The sequence below is a fragment of the Pseudonaja textilis genome, chromosome 3 (assembly GCF_049901715.1).
Source record: "Pseudonaja textilis isolate UNSWEBS1 chromosome 3, rPseTex1.2, whole genome shotgun sequence".
Taxonomy (NCBI): Eukaryota; Metazoa; Chordata; class Lepidosauria; order Squamata; family Elapidae; genus Pseudonaja; species Pseudonaja textilis.
Genome location: NC_141992.1, coordinates 37643715 through 37663186, shown reverse-complemented (window position 1 = coordinate 37663186; position 19472 = coordinate 37643715). Strand labels below are relative to the sequence as shown.

The window sequence follows — 19472 nt, the reverse complement described above, 5'->3', positions numbered from 1 at the left end:
CGGGCCTGGTCTACCTGTCAAATCCAGAGAGCCCGATCTACGCAGCAGCCGTCGTCAACGATCCCCAGCCAAAAGAGCCTGGTCAACCCGACGAGAGTTCCCTGCAGGACCCGAGCTACCTCAACGACGCCGAGAGCTCCCTGCAGGTTCCGGTCTACCCAGTCAATGAGCTCCCTGCAGGACCCGATTTACCTCCCTGACGCCGAGAGCTCCCTGCAGGTTCCGGTCTACTCATCCAACGCCTAGAGCCGGTCTACCAACGAAACGCATGGACTCCCAACCGAACGGCCCGGTCTGCCTTGTCAAACCCCGAGAGCCTGGTCTACCAAGCCAAGAGGTCCCTGCAGGGCCCGATCTACCTCACCGACGACGAGAACTCCCTGCAGGTGCCGGTCTACCAAGCCTAGAGCTCCATGCAGGACCCGGTCTACCGAGCCAACGCCGTACGTTCCCTGAAAGGCCCCGATCAACTCAAGAGACACTGAGCACTCCTCAGCCGGACCCGGTCTACTGGCAAAGGACTCTACCCCAGCTGGGATCCCCTGGGACTGGAGGTCTATTTGCAAGTCTATTGGCAGGTCTAATTACAGGTCTACCTTGTCCCTGGCCAGGGGGAAGGGGTGTGTCCCTGCCTAACCACAGTCCCCAGCCTGAGCTGCCATGTCCCTGGCTAGGGGGAAGGGGTGTGTCCCTGCCTAGCCACAGTCCCCAGTCTGGGCTGCCATGTCCCTAGCTAGGGGGAAGGGGTGTTGTGTCCCTGCCTAACCACAGTCCCCAGTCTGGGCTGCCATGTCCCTAGCTAAGGTGGAAGGGGTGTTGTGTCTCTGACAACCACAGTCCCCAGTCTGGTCTGCCATGTCCCTAGCTAAGGGGGAAGGGGTGTTGTGTCCCTGACAGTTTCCGTTATGTCTTTGGAACTGGTTGGGAGTCCCCAACCAGGTCCGCTGTTTGAGCAGGAACACCAGCCGCTCCCATTGGTTGGCTCCGTTTGACAGTCGGCTATAAAAGCCGGCTGTCGAGCAGAGCTCAACCCAGCTCAGCTCGCCCTCTGGGCTGTCTGCCCAGCCAGGGCAGCAGCTTGCCCTCCGGGCTGCCTGCCCAGCCAGGGCAGCTCTCGCCCTCCGGGCTGCCTGCCCAGCCAGGGCAGCTCTCGCCCTCCGGGCTGCCTGCCCAGCCAGGGCAGCTCTCGCCCTCCGGGCTGCCTGCCCAGCCAGGGCAGCCGCGGCAACCTGTTATGCTTCAATAAAGTGATGTTAGCCTTTCAGCTCCGTGTCTGCCTCGTGTGTCTTTCCGACTACATAACAGATACCTTACTTTTTGTTATAGCTGTCTTTTTGTTACAGGATTAGTGCTCTCCTGTTCAGATTTAGCTTAACTGTGTTGAAACAAACTTTTATCTGCTGTCTAATAGGATTGAAACAAACTTTTATCTGCTGTCTAATAGGATTGAAAAAAAAAGTGGGATTTGGGTCATCCAGAAGGATGGCAGACGACCATCCATGGACTTCTGTCATCTGGACAATCACTACAATAAAAAGCCACAAAGGCTGCAATCCAAAACACTGTAAAAAAGAAATCCAGTAGTACTTTTTTGTGGAAAGTGATTCTTTTATGAAGGCTTTAAAAAGTGTCCATTAAGGAAGCATGTAATGATATTTTGTTTTTTAAACATACTATAAAAAGATCTATTAAATTTTAGTTTCTTAACTTCTCCTTTGTTATATTCTTATATACAATATTTATAAACATTTAAAATGTTCAGGTATTTTTAATATAGTACTGACACTCCCTAGCCTAGCTGTATTGCTAACTGGCTGAGTAACTCATCAGCTACATATATTTATGTTTGATGTTTCTATTGTTTTTATTGTTTTAAAATGTTTTTTGTATTTTGATTGTAATATTTTTTTAACTGTAAGCTGCTCAGAATTATTGAGATGAAAATAAATAAAGGAAATGAATGAATGGCTCTCCAGAGTTTTAGCAAAGAATTTGTTGAATATCTCTGCTGTTAAAAGCAAATATTTTAGCAAATTGTTATTTATAGGTAGTTCTCAAATTACAACAAAAATTGGAGCTGGAACTTTCATTGTTAAGTAATGTGATCATTAAGAGTTGTATCCCATTTTACAACCTTTTTTTGCCATGGTTAAGAAAATCATGTGGTCATTAAACAAGTCTGGCCAGTCACTCTCTCAGCCCAACGCATCTCACAGGGTTATTGTGGAAAAAATAGGAGGCTGAAGGATTAGGTATGTTCACCAGTTTTTCTATATATCTTGTGCATATATGAGTGGTGTGTAATAAGGCATAAGTAGCAACTGAATCAGAATAAACGTCTTCAGTTTGTACCCATATCAGATGAATGTACTTAACAAGTGCAGATGGAACATTTGTTGAGAATTCTGGAAATTTAATGCATTTAATTATTTGGAGAATGAGAGAAACGGCGGTACAAAAGAGTAACCAGTTTTATTTAGTACAAGGCTTAGAGACAGATGTTGATTTAATATGAAATACTAAGCTCTTGTAGATTAAAGGACTGATATGTACCATCATCTTACATCTCCCCCTTCCCCTGGATTTGCACAATATAGACAACTAGTTTTCACAATACATGAGCCCAGTCACCAGAATATTAGTTTTAGCTTTATATGCTTGAGGATGGAAGCGTATGATTTTGGATCAAACACAAGGCAAAAACTGTATCCAATATATATAGCTTTTAGCCATCAATTGTATAGACATTTTTTAAATTGAAAAAAGGCATACATATGATTGAATCAGGATCTTACTCCTTAAGAAATTACTGGATCTAGCATTTCTGTTCTCATTTGACAAATAGCAATTAAATATCACTATCTTAAAATTCTTCCTTTGCATATCATGTATATCCTGCCTTTATAGTATTTTGTACCAGATTGTGCTGTACATAATCTTCCCTCTATTTTCCCATCAATCCTGTGAGGTGTGTGAGGCTGAAAGAGTATGGCCATAATCATCTGACTTCTATGCTTAAGGGAGCTTAATTTTCCAATTTCTAATTCAGCACCTTAATTATAAAATTACACAAGTCCCTACACACACACGAAAGTGTTTTTGATTGTGCATGGTACACATTTTTTGCAGATATGTTGTGGAAATCCAGCTCATGTGATAAATGTACAGTATTGTACAACTCAAAATTGGATTCAGAAAACAATTGTTAAACACAAGTCAGAATGTTGTGAGACTCAGTATGTGTTTTTAACACACGGGAAATAATTTCAAAACACTGAGATTAAGATCAGCAAAATCTCTTAAGAGCCAAAGTGTGTTTGCGACAGCAGGCAGAAGCCGATAAAGGGAGCGGGACTTGATCGCCTTAGACTTACCTAAAAAAAAAAGAGAGATCTTACAAACTGCTGAAGATGAGAATGCTTTTAATTGTTTTCTATTTTTTCTTTCTATTTTCTTCTCCTATTTTTTCATTTTCCTTTCTTTCATTTGTGTATATGTTGTTGGTTTGTTTTAATTGTAAAATCAATAAAATTTATTTATATTTATAAAAAAAGAGATTTTGGCTATTTCGCAGTAAAGCAGCACAAGAAAACTTGAGCAGATATTCGGTTTGATGCCGTGCCGGGCGCATCGAGAAGACATTCGCCACAGCGCTCTATGGCTGTGAGAAAATGCACCCTCAGATTCCTGAATCAACCAAGGCCGGCGCCATCAGGCCTTCAGCCCATACTCGGATCAGCACCTTCTCTCTTCCTCAGCGGCCCCACACATCACGTGGGCTCCCATGATCCTCTCCATCCCTCCCTCGGCGCTCGGCTTCCTTCGCCTTGCCGCCCAGAGCGTGCGGAGCAAGCTGGAGTTCCGCATTCGGCAGGTTCAGCCTGATTTAGGCGAGGGGCGCGGAACGGAGCGGGAGCAGCTGGGTTGAACCGAGGGGCCCTTGAGGGCGCGGCATCTAGCAGAGCGGCGGGGCCGGGGCCGGGCTGGGCTCGCTGGCGGGCGGCGGGGGCCCAAGCCTGGCGAAAGAGGAGGCCGAGCGGCCTGTGGGCTGCCTGTGGGCTGGGCGGCTCGACAGGGCCGCGGCGGCCGCACTCCCCCTCGCCCAGGGCTAGGATGCGCCTGCTCGTCCCCCGGCACCGGCAGGCAGCTCCCGGCCCGGCCCGCGGTTGAGATACCCCGAACGGCGGCGAGTAAGTACCTTCCCTCGGGGCGGCCGTGAGAGGGTAGGGTCGGACGGGACAGGCCGCTGGGGACTCGATTTAGCCCTGACTGATAGGTCAGTGACCGCCATATCTCTCGGCGACCGCTGAGGCCTGCTAGGAAAGACGACGAGCGAAAATCCTGGCCAGAAGTGAGTAAATTGTGATCGGTCGGAAGACCCCCGTGGCAGAGTGATCGTCGATAGACGATCTGGTTGTTGTTGTTTTTTGTTTTACTCCCCTTAATATGGTGTGATCTGCCTTGTTTTTCCAGTTCTCAGCGACTTCTACACCTGAAGAAAGATACTGGGTTTTTCCATTCTTCAAACTTGTTTGTCCCCTCCTGCTTAAATCGGATTCCTCAACTCTTGCGTGTAAATTGAGGCAAACGTTTCCGAGAACGTTCTCGTGTTGCGCGCATTAGGCAATTTTGTTGAGCTGAAATTCAGTTGAAGCTTAACAAAAACAATACTGAATTAACAGTTAGCGGGAGCGCTTCTCGCAGAGAACTGTCGCCTATTTTCCTAGGAAATAAACATTTAAACACACACACACACACACACACACACACACACACACACACACAGGAAAAATCAATTTGTTTTTCTCCTAGAACAATCACTTTAGAATACAGGTAGTTCTCATTTAGTGATCGTTCAAAATTACAAACTCACTGAAAAAAGTCTCTTATGACCATTTTTCACACTTAACCTTTGTACCATCCCCATGATCATGTGATCAAAATACAGATGCTTGGCAACTGGTGGATATTTATGGCAGTTGCTGTGTCCCAAGGTCAGGTGATCACCTTTTGCAACCTTTTGACAAGCAAAAATCAGTGGGGAAGCCAGATTCACTTAACAACCATGTTACCAACTTATCAACTGCAACAATTCACTTAACAACTGTGGTAAGAAAGGTCGTAAAAGGGGCAAAAATCACTTAACAAATGTCTCAACAGAAGTTTTGGGCTCAATTGTGGTAGTCAGTTGAAGGCTACCTGTAGTTGCTTGATTTCTCAGTGGTCTTCTAGCAAACTATATGAGGTATCTTTGTATGCCTTGTGGCATGCTATAGTTGCAATTATGGTCTTCCTTCAGTTTCCTATAGTGATTATACCTAGAGCCAAGATAAGTTCTTAGTAGAAGTTCCAGATAGTACTTAAAAATGCTGTTTTAGAGTAAGAAGTAGCTAGAGGTTTTAGATTTAGTCCTGTGAATTATAAGTAATTCATCTTGAGGCATTCCTCAGTTAATTTGATACGAAAATAGTCATGATTTGAAAGTTTTCACATAAGTTGCTAGGATTAAGTTACTACATATGAATGGCTGTGTTTATGTAAGATGCTAAGCTAAAATGTGGTTGGCTAGTTATTGGTTGTGCATTGTTTGAACATTGTGGTTATGGTACAGAACATTGTATGATCTCAAGCAGTTGAGATAACTCAGTCAACTGGATGAGACATAGCTCATTGCACATAGGTGATATGAGTCTAAAAATGCTGATTTTTTTTCATTAGTAAAATATATGTGGTATAGAACTTAAGTTATTGGGATGACACTGAAGAGACATATTTTCAAGTCCACCTTCAACCATTAGGTGACTTTCAGCGAGTCACTCTTAAGCCCAGTCTACCTCACATATTTATTGTCAAAAAAATGGAGGAAATACTATGTCAACATAGTATTGAGTACCAGAATGAATAGTGGGATATACATTTAACAAATAAAATGTTCTGTAGTAGACCTTTTTTGAAGATAAGCAAGATATAAGTGTATTAATATGTAGTTCAAACTTAATTTCAAAGGCATAATGAGTTTAATGGAAGATATTGTATGTATGTATGTATGTATATGTACATATGTATATAATATAGTGTGCCATAATGCTAGGGTACTAGCAATTTGGTAGATATGCTTGTGGAACATAAGGCTTAAATCCCCTTTTAAAATTGCCATAATTTTCAGCCATTCTGGTATAATGAAGTACCTTCTACAAGTTAATGTGCATTACATACAAATGATATTTTTCTTTTCGACAAGATTTTCCTAATCATTTAGCGCCACTGAACAAACCTGCTCCCTGTTCACTGGCTTTTACTTATTCATTTGTTTACTTATGAAGAGAATTGCTCTAAGGAACCAACATTTTATCTAGTCCAGTCTAATACTCACTGATAGAATGTGTTGATAGAATAATTGATTAAATAGTTTAAAAATTAACCATGATGCAACACTGACTGAAAACTATCTAGGTCTTTGTAACCCAAAATGGTGGCACTTCCTCCTGCTGAAATCACACCTTTAATATAGTTCTTTAGAATTAAAATCATGCTGTGATTTTCCATGTTTTAAACTATTGAAGAAGTAATAGTAAGTAGCAGCAAAACACTGTTTTATCCTGGTAATAGTTTGCATTTAGACCAATTTTATAACACATAATTGATGCTGATGTGGCATTAGATGTAGTTTATATGCAAGATGGAGAGGGTTTTAAGACAGTTTCCTGGATACTGATGGAAGTATTCTGCTGAAACATGCATCATGGTTGGTCTTCAAAATACAGTGCATTTAGTATAGCAGTTTTCCTTGGGCAGATATTGCTTGGGAATAAAAACCCAAGATTTATTTATTGGAGCCAGATTTGATTTTCTTGCTACTGTTTTTTTAATTCATTGAGCTAATATACTATAAAGTTGAAATAAACCTTTGAAATGGATGGTAGCTTTTCAAAATACTGGGTTCTCTGCCACTATTCTAGAAAAATATGTATAAGGTGCTGCTTTTGCTTTGCATGAGAGGTGCTAGCACTGGTAACTGGCATCTGATTATTGCTGGGTAAATAAAGGGTAGTCACATCAGTATAGTACAATTTATATTGTATTATATACAAGAAGCTCACATTTATATTCATTAGTAAAAGCCAGTAGTTATGGGGGAGAGATTCAAACTTTGCAGTAGTTTGAACAAATAGATTAATAGCTAAGCTCCTAAACGTCAAAAATATTTATATTGTCAGAATTGGAATATAGTTTACTTGGCAAAACACTAGTCTTAAAGTTTAAGCCTCTGTTAGACCTGATATTGATAGAGTGAAAAAAAAAAGTTAACATTTTGCAGGAGTATTATTAGAATACCTAATAAAATTGGATTACTAACATGTAGGAAGTTGACTCTTCCTTTGCCCCTAGAGTTGGTGATGTTTTCTTGAAACAATGTATTCATTGTTAAAGTTAGTAGTCAAAATAGGATTCTAGTATTTAAAAATACTGCAAGTTATTAAGGGATATTTTATTTTTATGTTAGTGCATTTCACGAGCAAAATTAATGCAATCTGGACATGACTCAAATTTGAAACTGCATTTGAGATAGTTGATATGAGTTAAATGCATATTTTTTCAGAACTATCTTGTAATACAGATAGCCCTCGAGTTACAACAGTTCGTGTAGTGACCATTCAAAGTTACAAGCACTGAAGAAAGTGACTTATGACCATTTTTCACACCTGCGACCTTGCAGCATGTCTATGGTCACATGATCAAAATTGGCAAGCAACCCATATTTATGATGGTTGTAGTGTCCTGGTGTCATGTGATCATCTTTTGTGAATTTCTGACAAGCAAAATCAATGATAAGCATAACCAGATTCACTTAACAACACTTAACACCCGTGTTACTAACTTAACAACTGCAGTGATCCACTTAACTATGGCAAGAAAGGTCATAAAATGGGGTAAAACTCAGTTAACAAATGTCTTGCTTAGCCACAGTAAGTTTGGGCCCAATTGTGATCATAAGTTGAGGACTACCTGTAGCTATTTTTTCTTCCATTTTTTTTACTGAGCATACTTCTACTGGTCTGAATGGATGGCATAAGGAACCATAGGCAGCATTTTAAAGAGTTTAATCACATTGCTGGGAGATGAAATAAAAAAATGTGTTAACGGTACAGGTAGCATAAATAGCATTGTGAGTGAATGTCTTTGTTTAAATAGGAAAATTAGTTGCAGAATGAGATTTCATTAACATTGCAAATAAAAATGTTGCAATTTATGAATTGAATATGGAGTATTTGTACAAATAACTTACATAATGCCTGGATTATATAGTTGTAGACATGTGTATATCTTCAAAATTGAAAAAAGTTCATAAGTTTTATTTTTTTATATTTTTTTTGGTAGCTCTTGAATAATCTTGTGTTATATAGTTGTCTTTATCCTGGGAAAAATCAAATATTTAAAAATACTTTTTAACTATTAAAGGTTAATTTAAAGGCCCAATTGAACACTAATATAATATAAATATTAAATAAAATGAAGTTTTGGTATCCTAAGATGGGGTCCCCACCCACTACTGGGTGGTGGCCGATTTGGAATTGGGCCTCATGAGTGTCTGACCAGAGTATGCACATTCACGTGCACAGCTCAGCTTAGGCATGCAGCGGGTTGGTCATTCAGTTAATATAACCAAGATAACCTTTGTGCCTATTTGGTGTACTGTTTAAAAACATCTGGCTAGAATGTATAGACTCTGAGTTCTAGTTCTACCCTAGGCATAAATTCAGCTATGTGATTGTCTCAGCAAGTTGGGAGAAAGCAGTTGCAAACCCCTTCTGAATATTGCCAACAAAGCAGTGTGGATTTATCCATGTAATCAGGGTCAAGATTGACTTTATTTATTTATTTATCTGTCTATTTATTAAATTTGTTTGCCCCCCATCACACACAAACACATAACCACAAACGCACAACTTTAATTATGTGAAAAGTAGAATTTTGTGCCTAAATTATAGTAAAACTCTGGATAGATTTATAGATCACCTTCTTTCACTGTACCACTGTAATATTGACTTGGACTTTTCTAACTTTCTAAAGAAGGTGAATGAATATCCATTCAACTGGAATTTCCCTTCTCCATAGAGTGATCTATTGCAACTAGTTGCTCTGTTGGAATAATTCCAGAATAATAACTACAGTTTTTTTTTCCTGCTATTGCTTCTAAGCAGGTTTTATAAGATATATATCTAGAGAAATGGGATATAATTGTAATTGTTAATAGCAAATTTTGAGGAAATGAACGATGAGTTAGCTATTCTTATTTGGTGGTAAAAGATTTGTGATTTCTATTCCTGCCAATATGACGTCTAGCTCTTTGTTTCCTCTAGGTATGGCCTCACAGCTGCAGGTGTTTTCACCTCCATCAGTATCTTCGAGTGCCTTTTGCAGTGCCAAGAAACTGAAAGTGGAGCCCTCTAGCTGGGATGTTTCAGGACAAAGTAACAGTGACGAGTATTACAGTCACAGCAAAAATCTCTCTGGTGCTCAAGGGCCAGCAAGCTCTTCTCACCAGGTAGCAAACTTCAGTATCCCTGCTTATGATCAGAACCTCCTCCTCCCTGCTCCTTCAGTTGAGCACATTGTGGTTACAGCAGCAGACAGTACAGGCAGTGGCGGAACAACATCCTTTCAAAACAGCCAAGCCCTAACACACAGGGCTAACATTGCTTTACTGGAACCATATCAAAAATGTGGTTTAAAAAGGAAAAGTGAAGAAGTTGACAGCAACGGTAGCGTGCAGATAATTGAGGAACATCCACCTCTCATGCTGCAAAACAGACCTGCGGTGGGTGCTGCGGCCACTACCACCACTGTAACAACCAAAAGCAGTAGTTCCAGTGGTGAAGGTGATTACCAGCTAGTCCAGCATGAAATCCTTTGTTCTATGACAAATAGCTATGAAGTCTTGGAGTTCTTGGGACGAGGAACTTTTGGACAGGTGGCAAAATGCTGGAAGCGCAGTACAAAGGAAATAGTTGCCATCAAAATTTTGAAAAATCACCCTTCTTATGCCAGGCAAGGTCAAATTGAAGTGAGCATCCTTTCTCGACTGAGTAGTGAGAATGCTGATGAATATAACTTTGTCCGTTCATATGAGTGTTTTCAACACAAAAACCATACATGTCTGGTGTTTGAGATGCTGGAGCAAAATTTGTATGACTTCTTAAAACAAAATAAGTTTAGCCCTCTGCCTCTGAAATACATTCGACCAATATTACAACAAGTGGCTACTGCTTTGATGAAACTGAAAAGTTTAGGTCTAATACATGCTGACCTAAAGCCTGAAAACATCATGTTGGTGGATCCTGTGCGCCAGCCATATAGAGTCAAAGTCATAGACTTTGGCTCTGCTAGTCATGTCTCAAAAGCTGTGTGCTCCACTTATTTACAGTCACGATATTATAGGTAAGTATCCATTTTCTATGTTCAGTAATGCCTTTTGTATCACAAATCTAGAAGCAATAGAAAAGTTTAAAGATAAATAGATATAATTCAACTCACTGGATTAAAGTGTGAACTGAGTTTTATTTAATGAAATGTTTCTATATCATAACACACCATTTAGAAGTTAATTTGACTGATTGCATGCCCACTGTGTCAAAAGAAGAAGAAAAATTAAGTAATCCATTCCAGATATACCTAAAGTTACAGGAATTTCCTTCAGGTTCCTATTTGGTGTTCTGTCACTTCTTTGTTATGGTTTGAGATGGTTTGAGGAACCTGAAGGATGTTTTTCCCATAACATAAGCTGTCCAGAAAAAGATCATTCTTTCATTCCTTCACTGGGCTAAATTTGATTATATAAGCCAGACAGTTTAGTTTAATTTAGTTTAGCTTAGCTTAGCTTAGTTTACTTTATTGTCATTGCACTCGTACAACGAAATCAAACACCATCTTCAGTGCACATCATGACCATGAACAATAAACACAAACACACATCCTTCACACATTGAACCGGAAACCCCTGACACCACACTAACACTGCACTATACAGCAGAATTCAAAAGAGCTACTGCCCTGGGAATAGAAGCTGTTTTTCAGCCTATGTGTCCTTGTTTTTATTATTCTGTACCATCTGCCAGATGGTAATAGTTCAAAAAAGGGTTCCCAGGATGAGATGGATCTTTGAGAATGTTTTGAACTTTCTTAAGGCAGCGGGAGCTATAAAGCTCTTCCAAAGAGGGGAGAGGGCAACCAATGATCTGCCACTGTTTAATTGGCAAACCATACAGAGGTGCAGTATGTTAAAATGCTTTCTATGATGCAGTGGTAGAAGGTCACCAGCAGTTTTTCATGCAGTTGTTGTTTTCTGAGAAGTCTCAGGTAGTATAAACTCTGCTGGGCCCTTTTGACCAGGGCTGCAATGTGGGCACCCCAGGTCCGGTCCTCTTTTAGGGTAACACCCAGAAACTTAAAACTGATCACTTGCGCCATTCGGTCTCCATTGATAAGCAAGGGCTGGATATTTGATCTGTTCCTTCTATAATCCACTATAAGCTCCTTGGTCTTGTTGAGGACCAAGTTATTGTCTCCACACCACAAAAGCAACCAGTCCACCTCATCTCGGTAGGCAGACTCATCCCCCATGGAGATAAGTCCCACCACTCATCAGACAGATGAGCTTATCTGTACTAGTGCAGTGTCAGTAGCCTCTTCATTTCTGTGCCAAGTTTAAACTTGCATTTTCGTTCATCTTTCAGTTCAGCAACATGTAAAACTTATTGACAGAGGCATTTTAACTTGTTCTACTAGATTATTTACTGTAGATCTGCATTTTAAATTATGGTAATTGTAATAATAGTAATTTTATATCTGCTGTTGTTTTGTGTTTTGGTTTCCATGTCATCTGATGGCAAAAGTAAGTGGTGATTAAAAAGAAAGCTAGTTTTCTTGAACCCTGAATTTATGTTTTAGCTTTAGAAATCGTAGTTTAATTGAATCTTAACACTATCTGGTATTTTAGATTATAACTGCCATCATCTAGTACAGCATGCAAGCTAGGAATTATGATAGTTACAATGTTATTCTGTGCTATTGTCAGCATTCCTCCTTATTATATTTCAAGGCAAGTAGTCATTTCAGGCCTTATCCGAAGATGCAGTTATCCTTTCCAACCTAATAATAGGAAATCGTCCATACACAATATAAACTAAAAGATATCTTATCAAATCATGTTCTCCCTTCAACTATGGGTGCTAGTCTCAAATATTTTGAGTTAGTGAGCATATTATTAATGTTTTCACAAAATGTCCCTGTGTCTGTTTAGCCAATTACAAAACAAAACAAATGAGAGAGAAACCTGGCAATACTTTCTGCAGATGCCTCAAAGACTATATGCCTCAAAGACTATATGCCTCAAAGACTATATTATGGCTAAAAAGTTGGGGAATTTCTAAACAAATCATTGGATTCCAGGCATTTTTTTTAAAAAAGAGTTTGAGAATCCTAAGTCTAGGTCAGGGCTGTCAAACTCAAGGCCTGCGGGCAGGATCTGGCCTGTGGGGTGCTTAAATCTGGTCTGCGGGGCCAGCCTGGAAATAACAAAGGACTGTCCCGCAGTGCTTCTGACAGCCAAAACTTGGCTGGGGGGCGGGGTGCTTTTCAGCCTGGATGGCCTCCTGCAGTATTCTGCTGGCAAAAATGGGGTGTGGTAGAGATGTGTGGACCCCTTGTGTCCCGTTTTCAGCCTGGATGGCCTCCAGCACTCTGCCGTCCAGAATGGGACGTGGGGGGGGCTTTCATGGTGCCCTGTTTTGGCTGGCAAAGTGCTGCAGCAGACATCTGTCCCGTCTCCCATCTCCCCCCCACCCCATCCAGCCCGCCCACAGAGGAGAACTACAATGCTGATCTGGCCCTCGGAGAAATCCAGTTTGACACCCTTGCTCCAGACACAGTTAATCCTAGAAACTGAAACCTTGATTTATGTTTATTACTGTTATTACTACAATTACTGTTGCTAAAGTTGGGTAGGATTGATAATCTTAGAAGAGATTGTGGTCATAATCTATACATAAATTAAAATATTCATTTTTGTTCTAATTCTTGTAATATTTGAGGTCGTCCCTGGAATTGCCTTTTTAATCAAGGAAAAATTTTCCAGTTATAGTAGAATATTGTAGAGCCATAGTTCTAATTTAAATCTTAGTTTAGACCAGCTCCTTTCCCACCTCTGCCATTTATTGTTGGTAGGGTTGACATCTTTTCTCCAAACCTATTTCCTTGTCTATGTATGCAAGAAATGAGGATGTGGCCAAAAAGCAATGGGAGGTGTGCCCTGCATGTGTGCTTACTTCTCTGGCCAAATTATAAATCTGTCAATCCTAGAACAGTAAAAAGTGTGTTATATTTTTCTAATATATTGGAGAACACAATATGAAAGAGTGGTGAAACGCTAGTAGAGTTGTTTCCTATTTATAACTACAGCTTCATAAACTGAGAAACAGCTGTTCTAAGAAAGTGCAACTATGCAAGTATTAAGTCTATTGGATAAAAAAATTCCAGTAGTAGTATTAGACCAACATAACTGTTTGAAATGTGATTTTTGTTCCCACAAGTATCTAATACTTATATTTCGGTCTGTTATTGTACAGCATGACACAGTTGAAAGTTGTTGGTAAATGTTTTGTTAAGATAGATAGATAGATAGATAGATAGATGATAGATAGATAGATAGATAGATAGATAGATAGATAGATAGATAGATAGATAGATAGATAGATAGATCGATCGATCGATCTTTGGTTGTTCGGGTTTTCTCCCGCGTAAGATTCGAAGTATCTAGGCAACGTTTCGATGAAGTCTCATTCATCATCTTCAGGCTTCTGTCTTCGGCTCTTGCTTCTCAGAGTGATGTGAGATTGCAGCTGCTTCTTCCTTTTAACTGCTAGTGGGGTGGGACTTGATTGGGTGGGGGCTTGGCTGTGTTCTGATTGGGTGGGGTGTGTTCTCATTGGTAGGGGTTTGGCTGTGTTCTGATTGGTTGGGGGTTGGCCGTGTTCTGATTGGTTGGAGGCGTGTTCTGTTCAGGTGGGGGCTTGGTTGTGCTCAGGTTAGTCTTAGTTGCTGGGGGATTTGAGTTGGTGAGCTGTGATCTTGCTGTTTGGCTTCGAGTTCGTGGTCGTGCTGCATCTTCATAGTGGGTGTCGGTTTGCTTCATGTATGGCTCGGAGGGGTTTGAAGTGGGTAGTGATGCAGCTGCAGTGCAGCTTCTGGTCCATGGTCGTGTCTCATCTTCTGAGTGGGTGTGAGTCTGTTTTCTACAAGTGTGGTGGTGGCATCTTGTGTGGCTCTCATGGGTGTGGGTCTGGTGTCATTCTTCATGTTAGGTACTCGTCTGTTCATGAGGGCGGGTTTCCAAATGGCTGGAAGGCGGGAGGTATCATCTCGTTTGTTCATGCTGTGTGGGCGTTTTTCTATCTCTATGGCTTCTCTGATTATTCTGCTGTTGAAGTGTTCTGTTTTGGCGATAGTTCTGGTATTTTTAAAGTCAATTTCATGTCCTGTGGCTTTGAGGTGTTGGACCAGGTGTCTCACCTGTCATCGCAAACCTCTACATGGAACACTTTGAAACACAAGCTCTAGAAAAATACGACCACAAACCCAAACTCTGGCTCAGATACGTAGATGACACCTTCATAATCTGGCCACACGGGAAAGAAAAACTGAACAACTTCCTCACACACCTCAACAGCCTACACCCCAAAATAAAATTCACCATGGAAACAGAAGCCAACAATCAACTTCCCTTCCTAGATGTCTTGGTATACAAAAGATCCAATGGCTCCCTAGGACACACCATCTACCGGAAGAAAACACATACAAACCGCTATCTACATGCACTCTCACACCACCACCCAGCACAGATCAATTCCGTAGCCGAGACACTCATCTCCAGAACAAAATGCTTAGCCGATGAACAACACCAAAAAACCGAACTACACACTCTCACCAACGTACTTACAGCCAATGGATTCCAAAGAAAGAAGATTACCCACCTAATCCAAAAAGAAACCCCAACCAAAATCCAAGACAGAGAACAAGAAAACGGCAAAGCCCTCCTCCCATATATAAAAGGCACTACAGACAAAATCAGCAAGATCCTCCAAAAACACAACATTAAAACAGCATTCTGCACAAACAGAAAAATATCCACCATCCTAAGAAACCCCAAAGACAAAATCGAATTAGAAAACCAAGGAGTATACGAAATCCCCTGCACTGCCTGCCCTACCACATACATTGGACAAACTAACAGAAGAATAAGTGCACGCATTGAAGAACATAAGAACTCAATCAAAAAAGAAGAAACGACCTCTTCCCTGGTCCAACATCTCAAAGCCACAGGACATGAAATTGACTTTAAAAATACCAGAACTATCGCCAAAACAGAACACTTCAACAGCAGAATAATCAGAGAAGCCATAGAGATAGAAAAACGCCCACACAGCATGAACAAACGAGATGACACCTCCCGCCTTCCAGCCATTTGGAAACCCGCCCTCATGAACAGACGAGTACCTAACATGAAGAATGACACCAGACCCACACCCATGAGAGCCACACAAGATGCCACCACCACACTTCCATGTAGAAAACAGACTCGCACCCACTCAGAAGATGAGACACGACCATGGACCAGAAGCTGCACTGCAGCTGCATCACTACCCACTTCAAACCCCTCCGAGCCATACATGAAGCAAACCGACACCCACTATGAAGATGCAGCACGACCACGAACTTGAAGCCAAACAGCAAGATCACAGCTCACCAACTCAAATCCCCCAGCAACTAAGACTAACCTGAGCACAACCAAGCCCCCACCTGAACAGAACACTCCTCCAACCAATCAGAACACGGCCAACCCCCCAACCAATCAGAACACAGCCAAACCCTCTACCAATGAGAACACCCCCACCCAATCAGAACACAGCCAAGCCCCACCCAATCAAGTCCCACCCCACTAGCAGTTAAAAGGAAGAAGCAGCTGCAATCTCACATCACTCTGAGAAGCAAGAGCCGAAGACAGAAGCCTGAAGATGATGAATGAGACTTCATCGAAACGTTGCCTAGATACTTCGAATCTTACGCGGGAGAAAACCTGAACAACCAAAGATCCACATACAAATATCCGCGAGAACCTCAGAAAACATAGATAGATAGATAGATAGATAGATAGATAGATAGATAGATAGTAGTGGCTCCCTCTGGAGCATCATTCCCCCAGAGATTAGATTGGCCCCCACTCTAATACTCTTCTGGAAGATGCTGAAGACATGGTTCTGCCAGCTGGCCTGGGGAACCCAGAAAGGGATGGAGTCCATTAAATGGTTTGGTATAAATATGTGTTGTTGCAGGGATGGGGGTGGGTGGGAGGCTATTGTTCTATTTTATTATTTTATTATTTTTATATTTATATGATGTTTTATATTCATGTAAGCTGCCTTAAATCACCATGGGTGAGTAGGCAGCAGTATAAATTTTCTAAAATAAATAAAATATGTTCAAAAGAGGATAGGTTCTAATTTGCTAAAATTCTTTTCTAGACACAATATATAACAAACGTCTGTAAATATTAGAAAAAACCCCCACTTCTGTTGAAAAATATAGATATGATGTCTGTGCACATCTCTTAAGGACAGGAAATTATTCATACTAAATCTATTCTGTCACTAATACAGGTAGTCCTCGACTTACAACAGTTCGTTTAGTCACTGTTCAAAGTTACAGCATCACCGAAAAAGGTGACTTACGAGTGTTTTTCACACAACCGTTGTAGCATCCCCATGATCACATGATTTACATTCGGATGCTTGACAACTGACTCACATTTATGACAGTTGCGTGTCCAGGAGTTATGTAATTGCCTTTTGTGACCTTCCAATGAGCAAAGTCAATGGGGAAATCAGATTCACTTAACAACCATGTTATTAATTTAACAGCTGCAGCGATTCACTTAACAACTGTGGAAAGAAAAGTCATAAAATGGGACAAAACTCACTTAATAAATTTCTCACTTAACAACATAAATGTTGGGCTCAATTGTGGTTGTAAGTTGAGGACTACCAGCAGTTCTGCTCTTAAACTTCTTAAAAAAGAAATTTATCTTGATTTGCTCTAGACTTATTTTAGATTTACATAATGCTAAGAATAGACATTGTACCAAAACTAACAAAAGCAACAAGATCTCTTCACATTTCTAGGGTTTTTAAATATTTCATGAATCTCAAGTTAATATATTTGACTCCAGCTTTCAGTTGTAATGAATACAGGGATTCCTTTCATTTTCATAACTACAAGCTAGAGTTCCTTTCTTTTGTCAGAGTTAGTGGGATCCAATACAGACTCCCTGTTGAAGCAAGATAGGACATATTCTTCATTAATTTCATCTTTCCCACCTTTCTTCACTGGAGTGAAAGAGACACATTGGATGGTTTTGCAGATTTTGTGAGCAGTTTTTAAGTTGACTTGCATGCTGTAGGAAAAATTAAAGCTTGCTTTCATCTTACAAAAACTGAATTCCATTTGATGTGGGTTTATACATTAATTATGGCTTTTTCAATAAGCTATGGCTAAAAATCCTGGTTTAGTAAAATAAGTGAATATTTAAAACAGGAAAGCTGCTTTGTTTTGTATAACTGAACTTTTAAAAATGAGCAGCAACACGTTTCTTATATATTTGAATGTTTAATATTTAAATAATCCATAGTTAAGATTAGTCATAATGTTCCCACTTTGGACTTCACCAGCACAGTGATAATCAAAAGTGGAATAATTTTTTTCATTATCTTACTTCTGACTTTAGTCAGCTGATTTTCAGCCGGTTTGAGGCCTTTTTCAGCCTCCTAAAGGCTTGAGGAAGGCTTCTTCAGGCTTCTACAAGCTTTGTAGGCTGAAATCTAGCCCCGTTTCATCACTTCCATTTTTTTCAGAAAAACAGGAAGTGATTAAATGGGGCTAGATTTCGGCCTACAAAGCTTGTAGAAGCCTGAAGAAGCCTTCCTCAAGCCTTTGGGAGGCTGAAAACGGCCTCAAACTGGCCGAAAATCAGCTGTGAGACGCAGTGCAGGTAAGGGCGACGGGGGTGGGTGGGATTGTGCATGCATGTGTAGGGGACGTGGGGGGTACGCATTACCTTCTGGGTGCTGGCACATGAGCATGAGCATACAAGCACAGGCACAATTTTTGGCAAAGGAGCCCAAAAAGGTTAGCCACCACTGTTATAGACATTTCTTTTTTAAAAATACTTACTGGTTATAGGCTTTGTAAATCCTGTTTATATCAACATTATTTACCCCTCATTTAAGAACCTGGATATAATAAATTGCAGGGTACATCACTCTTCCTTCAAAGCTGAATCTGTTAGGTTTTGTTGCCTCCCCTGCGTACATTGAACAGCAATTCTGTTAAGATATGGCAGAGCTAGGAAGGCCTCCTCTACTAGATATCTGCTTTTTACCTGGATTAGTCCATGTGAATATATCAGAAACAATGACACAGTATAAAACTATATTCACATGGTACTGTGAAGCACAAAATAGTCAGCTACATTTTAGCCTATGTTAATGTATGTCAGTTTAAATTATGCTAATTGAGAAAAATGTTAAGTTAATCATGGGTGAGCAGTTTACATCAAGAGAACCATTGTATGACTTAGAAAATCTCTGTTCTTCAATTTTTATTTACACATGCCTGAAAATGAAATGTACTCTTAAAGTTGTAAAATAGATTATGTTTTGCATGTGGAAAATGTTCTAAAATTTTCACCAATGTTTTCCACCTTTGTAAATTTATCGGTTCTCATCACATTTTCTAAACCAATATACTGTACTAAGGTCAGCGGGAGGGATACCATTATCCAAGCCGGTTGTGACAGGTTACGGCTTCTGGTTCACTAGCATTTGATAAACCTTGAATTGGCCAATTTTGATCTAAAAGAGCTAGTGAAGCAAAAAACAATAATTCAATCTCTTCTAGACTTATCTAGAAAAAGTTTTTTTCTTGTTTAAAGTAAGTGAAAAGTTTAGGGATTATATCATCTTCTGATCCGTGAAATGGCTGGATTATAACATAAGACTGAGGGAAAGGTGCAGCTGAGATAAGATACTGTATAAATGAGGCAGAAGCCAGTAGTTATGGCCTCTTGAAAGAGAATGAGAATATATGGAAACTAGGCAGAGAAATAATGGAATTGAGAAGAGAAGTTGGATTTGGTGGTCAGCTACAACCCATATTTATGAGCATGTTTCCAATTACTTCTCTCATATTTATGAGCATGTTTCTAAGCACTTTGCTCTTTTTATTGGTAGAAAATGCTGCTAATGATAAATAAACGTTCAACAGATTTAACAGTGATTTATGTTCAAGTTGATGTTTCTCAACTAGACTATGCTTTTGCATTGGCCTTAGATCAAGTGACTGATACAAGGTATAGTGAATTG

General features: G+C 40.3%; 2 protein-coding genes across 5 annotated transcripts in view; one reads left to right on the top strand and one right to left on the bottom strand.

The window, feature by feature from the left end:
• Positions 1-19472, bottom strand: part of LOC113444282 (bcl-2-like protein 15) — a 192989-nt gene that overhangs the window by 55329 nt on the left and 118188 nt on the right. The gene's annotated exons all lie outside the window — the stretch shown is intronic.
• HIPK1 (homeodomain interacting protein kinase 1) overlaps positions 3864-19472 on the top strand; it is a 38924-nt gene continuing 23315 nt past the window's right edge. For 2 of the 4 annotated variants that reach the window (XM_087929300.1, XM_026713044.2), the window contains exons 1-2: positions 3889-4190; positions 9363-10440. In XM_087929300.1, coding sequence (XP_087785426.1) covers positions 9365-10440 — 1076 coding nt within the window. In that variant the 5' untranslated portion in view covers positions 3889-4190; positions 9363-9364. Of the gene's footprint in view, positions 4191-4215; positions 4352-9362; positions 10441-19472 lie in introns of those variants that run through there. The other 2 variants (XM_026713042.2, XM_026713043.2) reach the window with 2 other exon arrangements.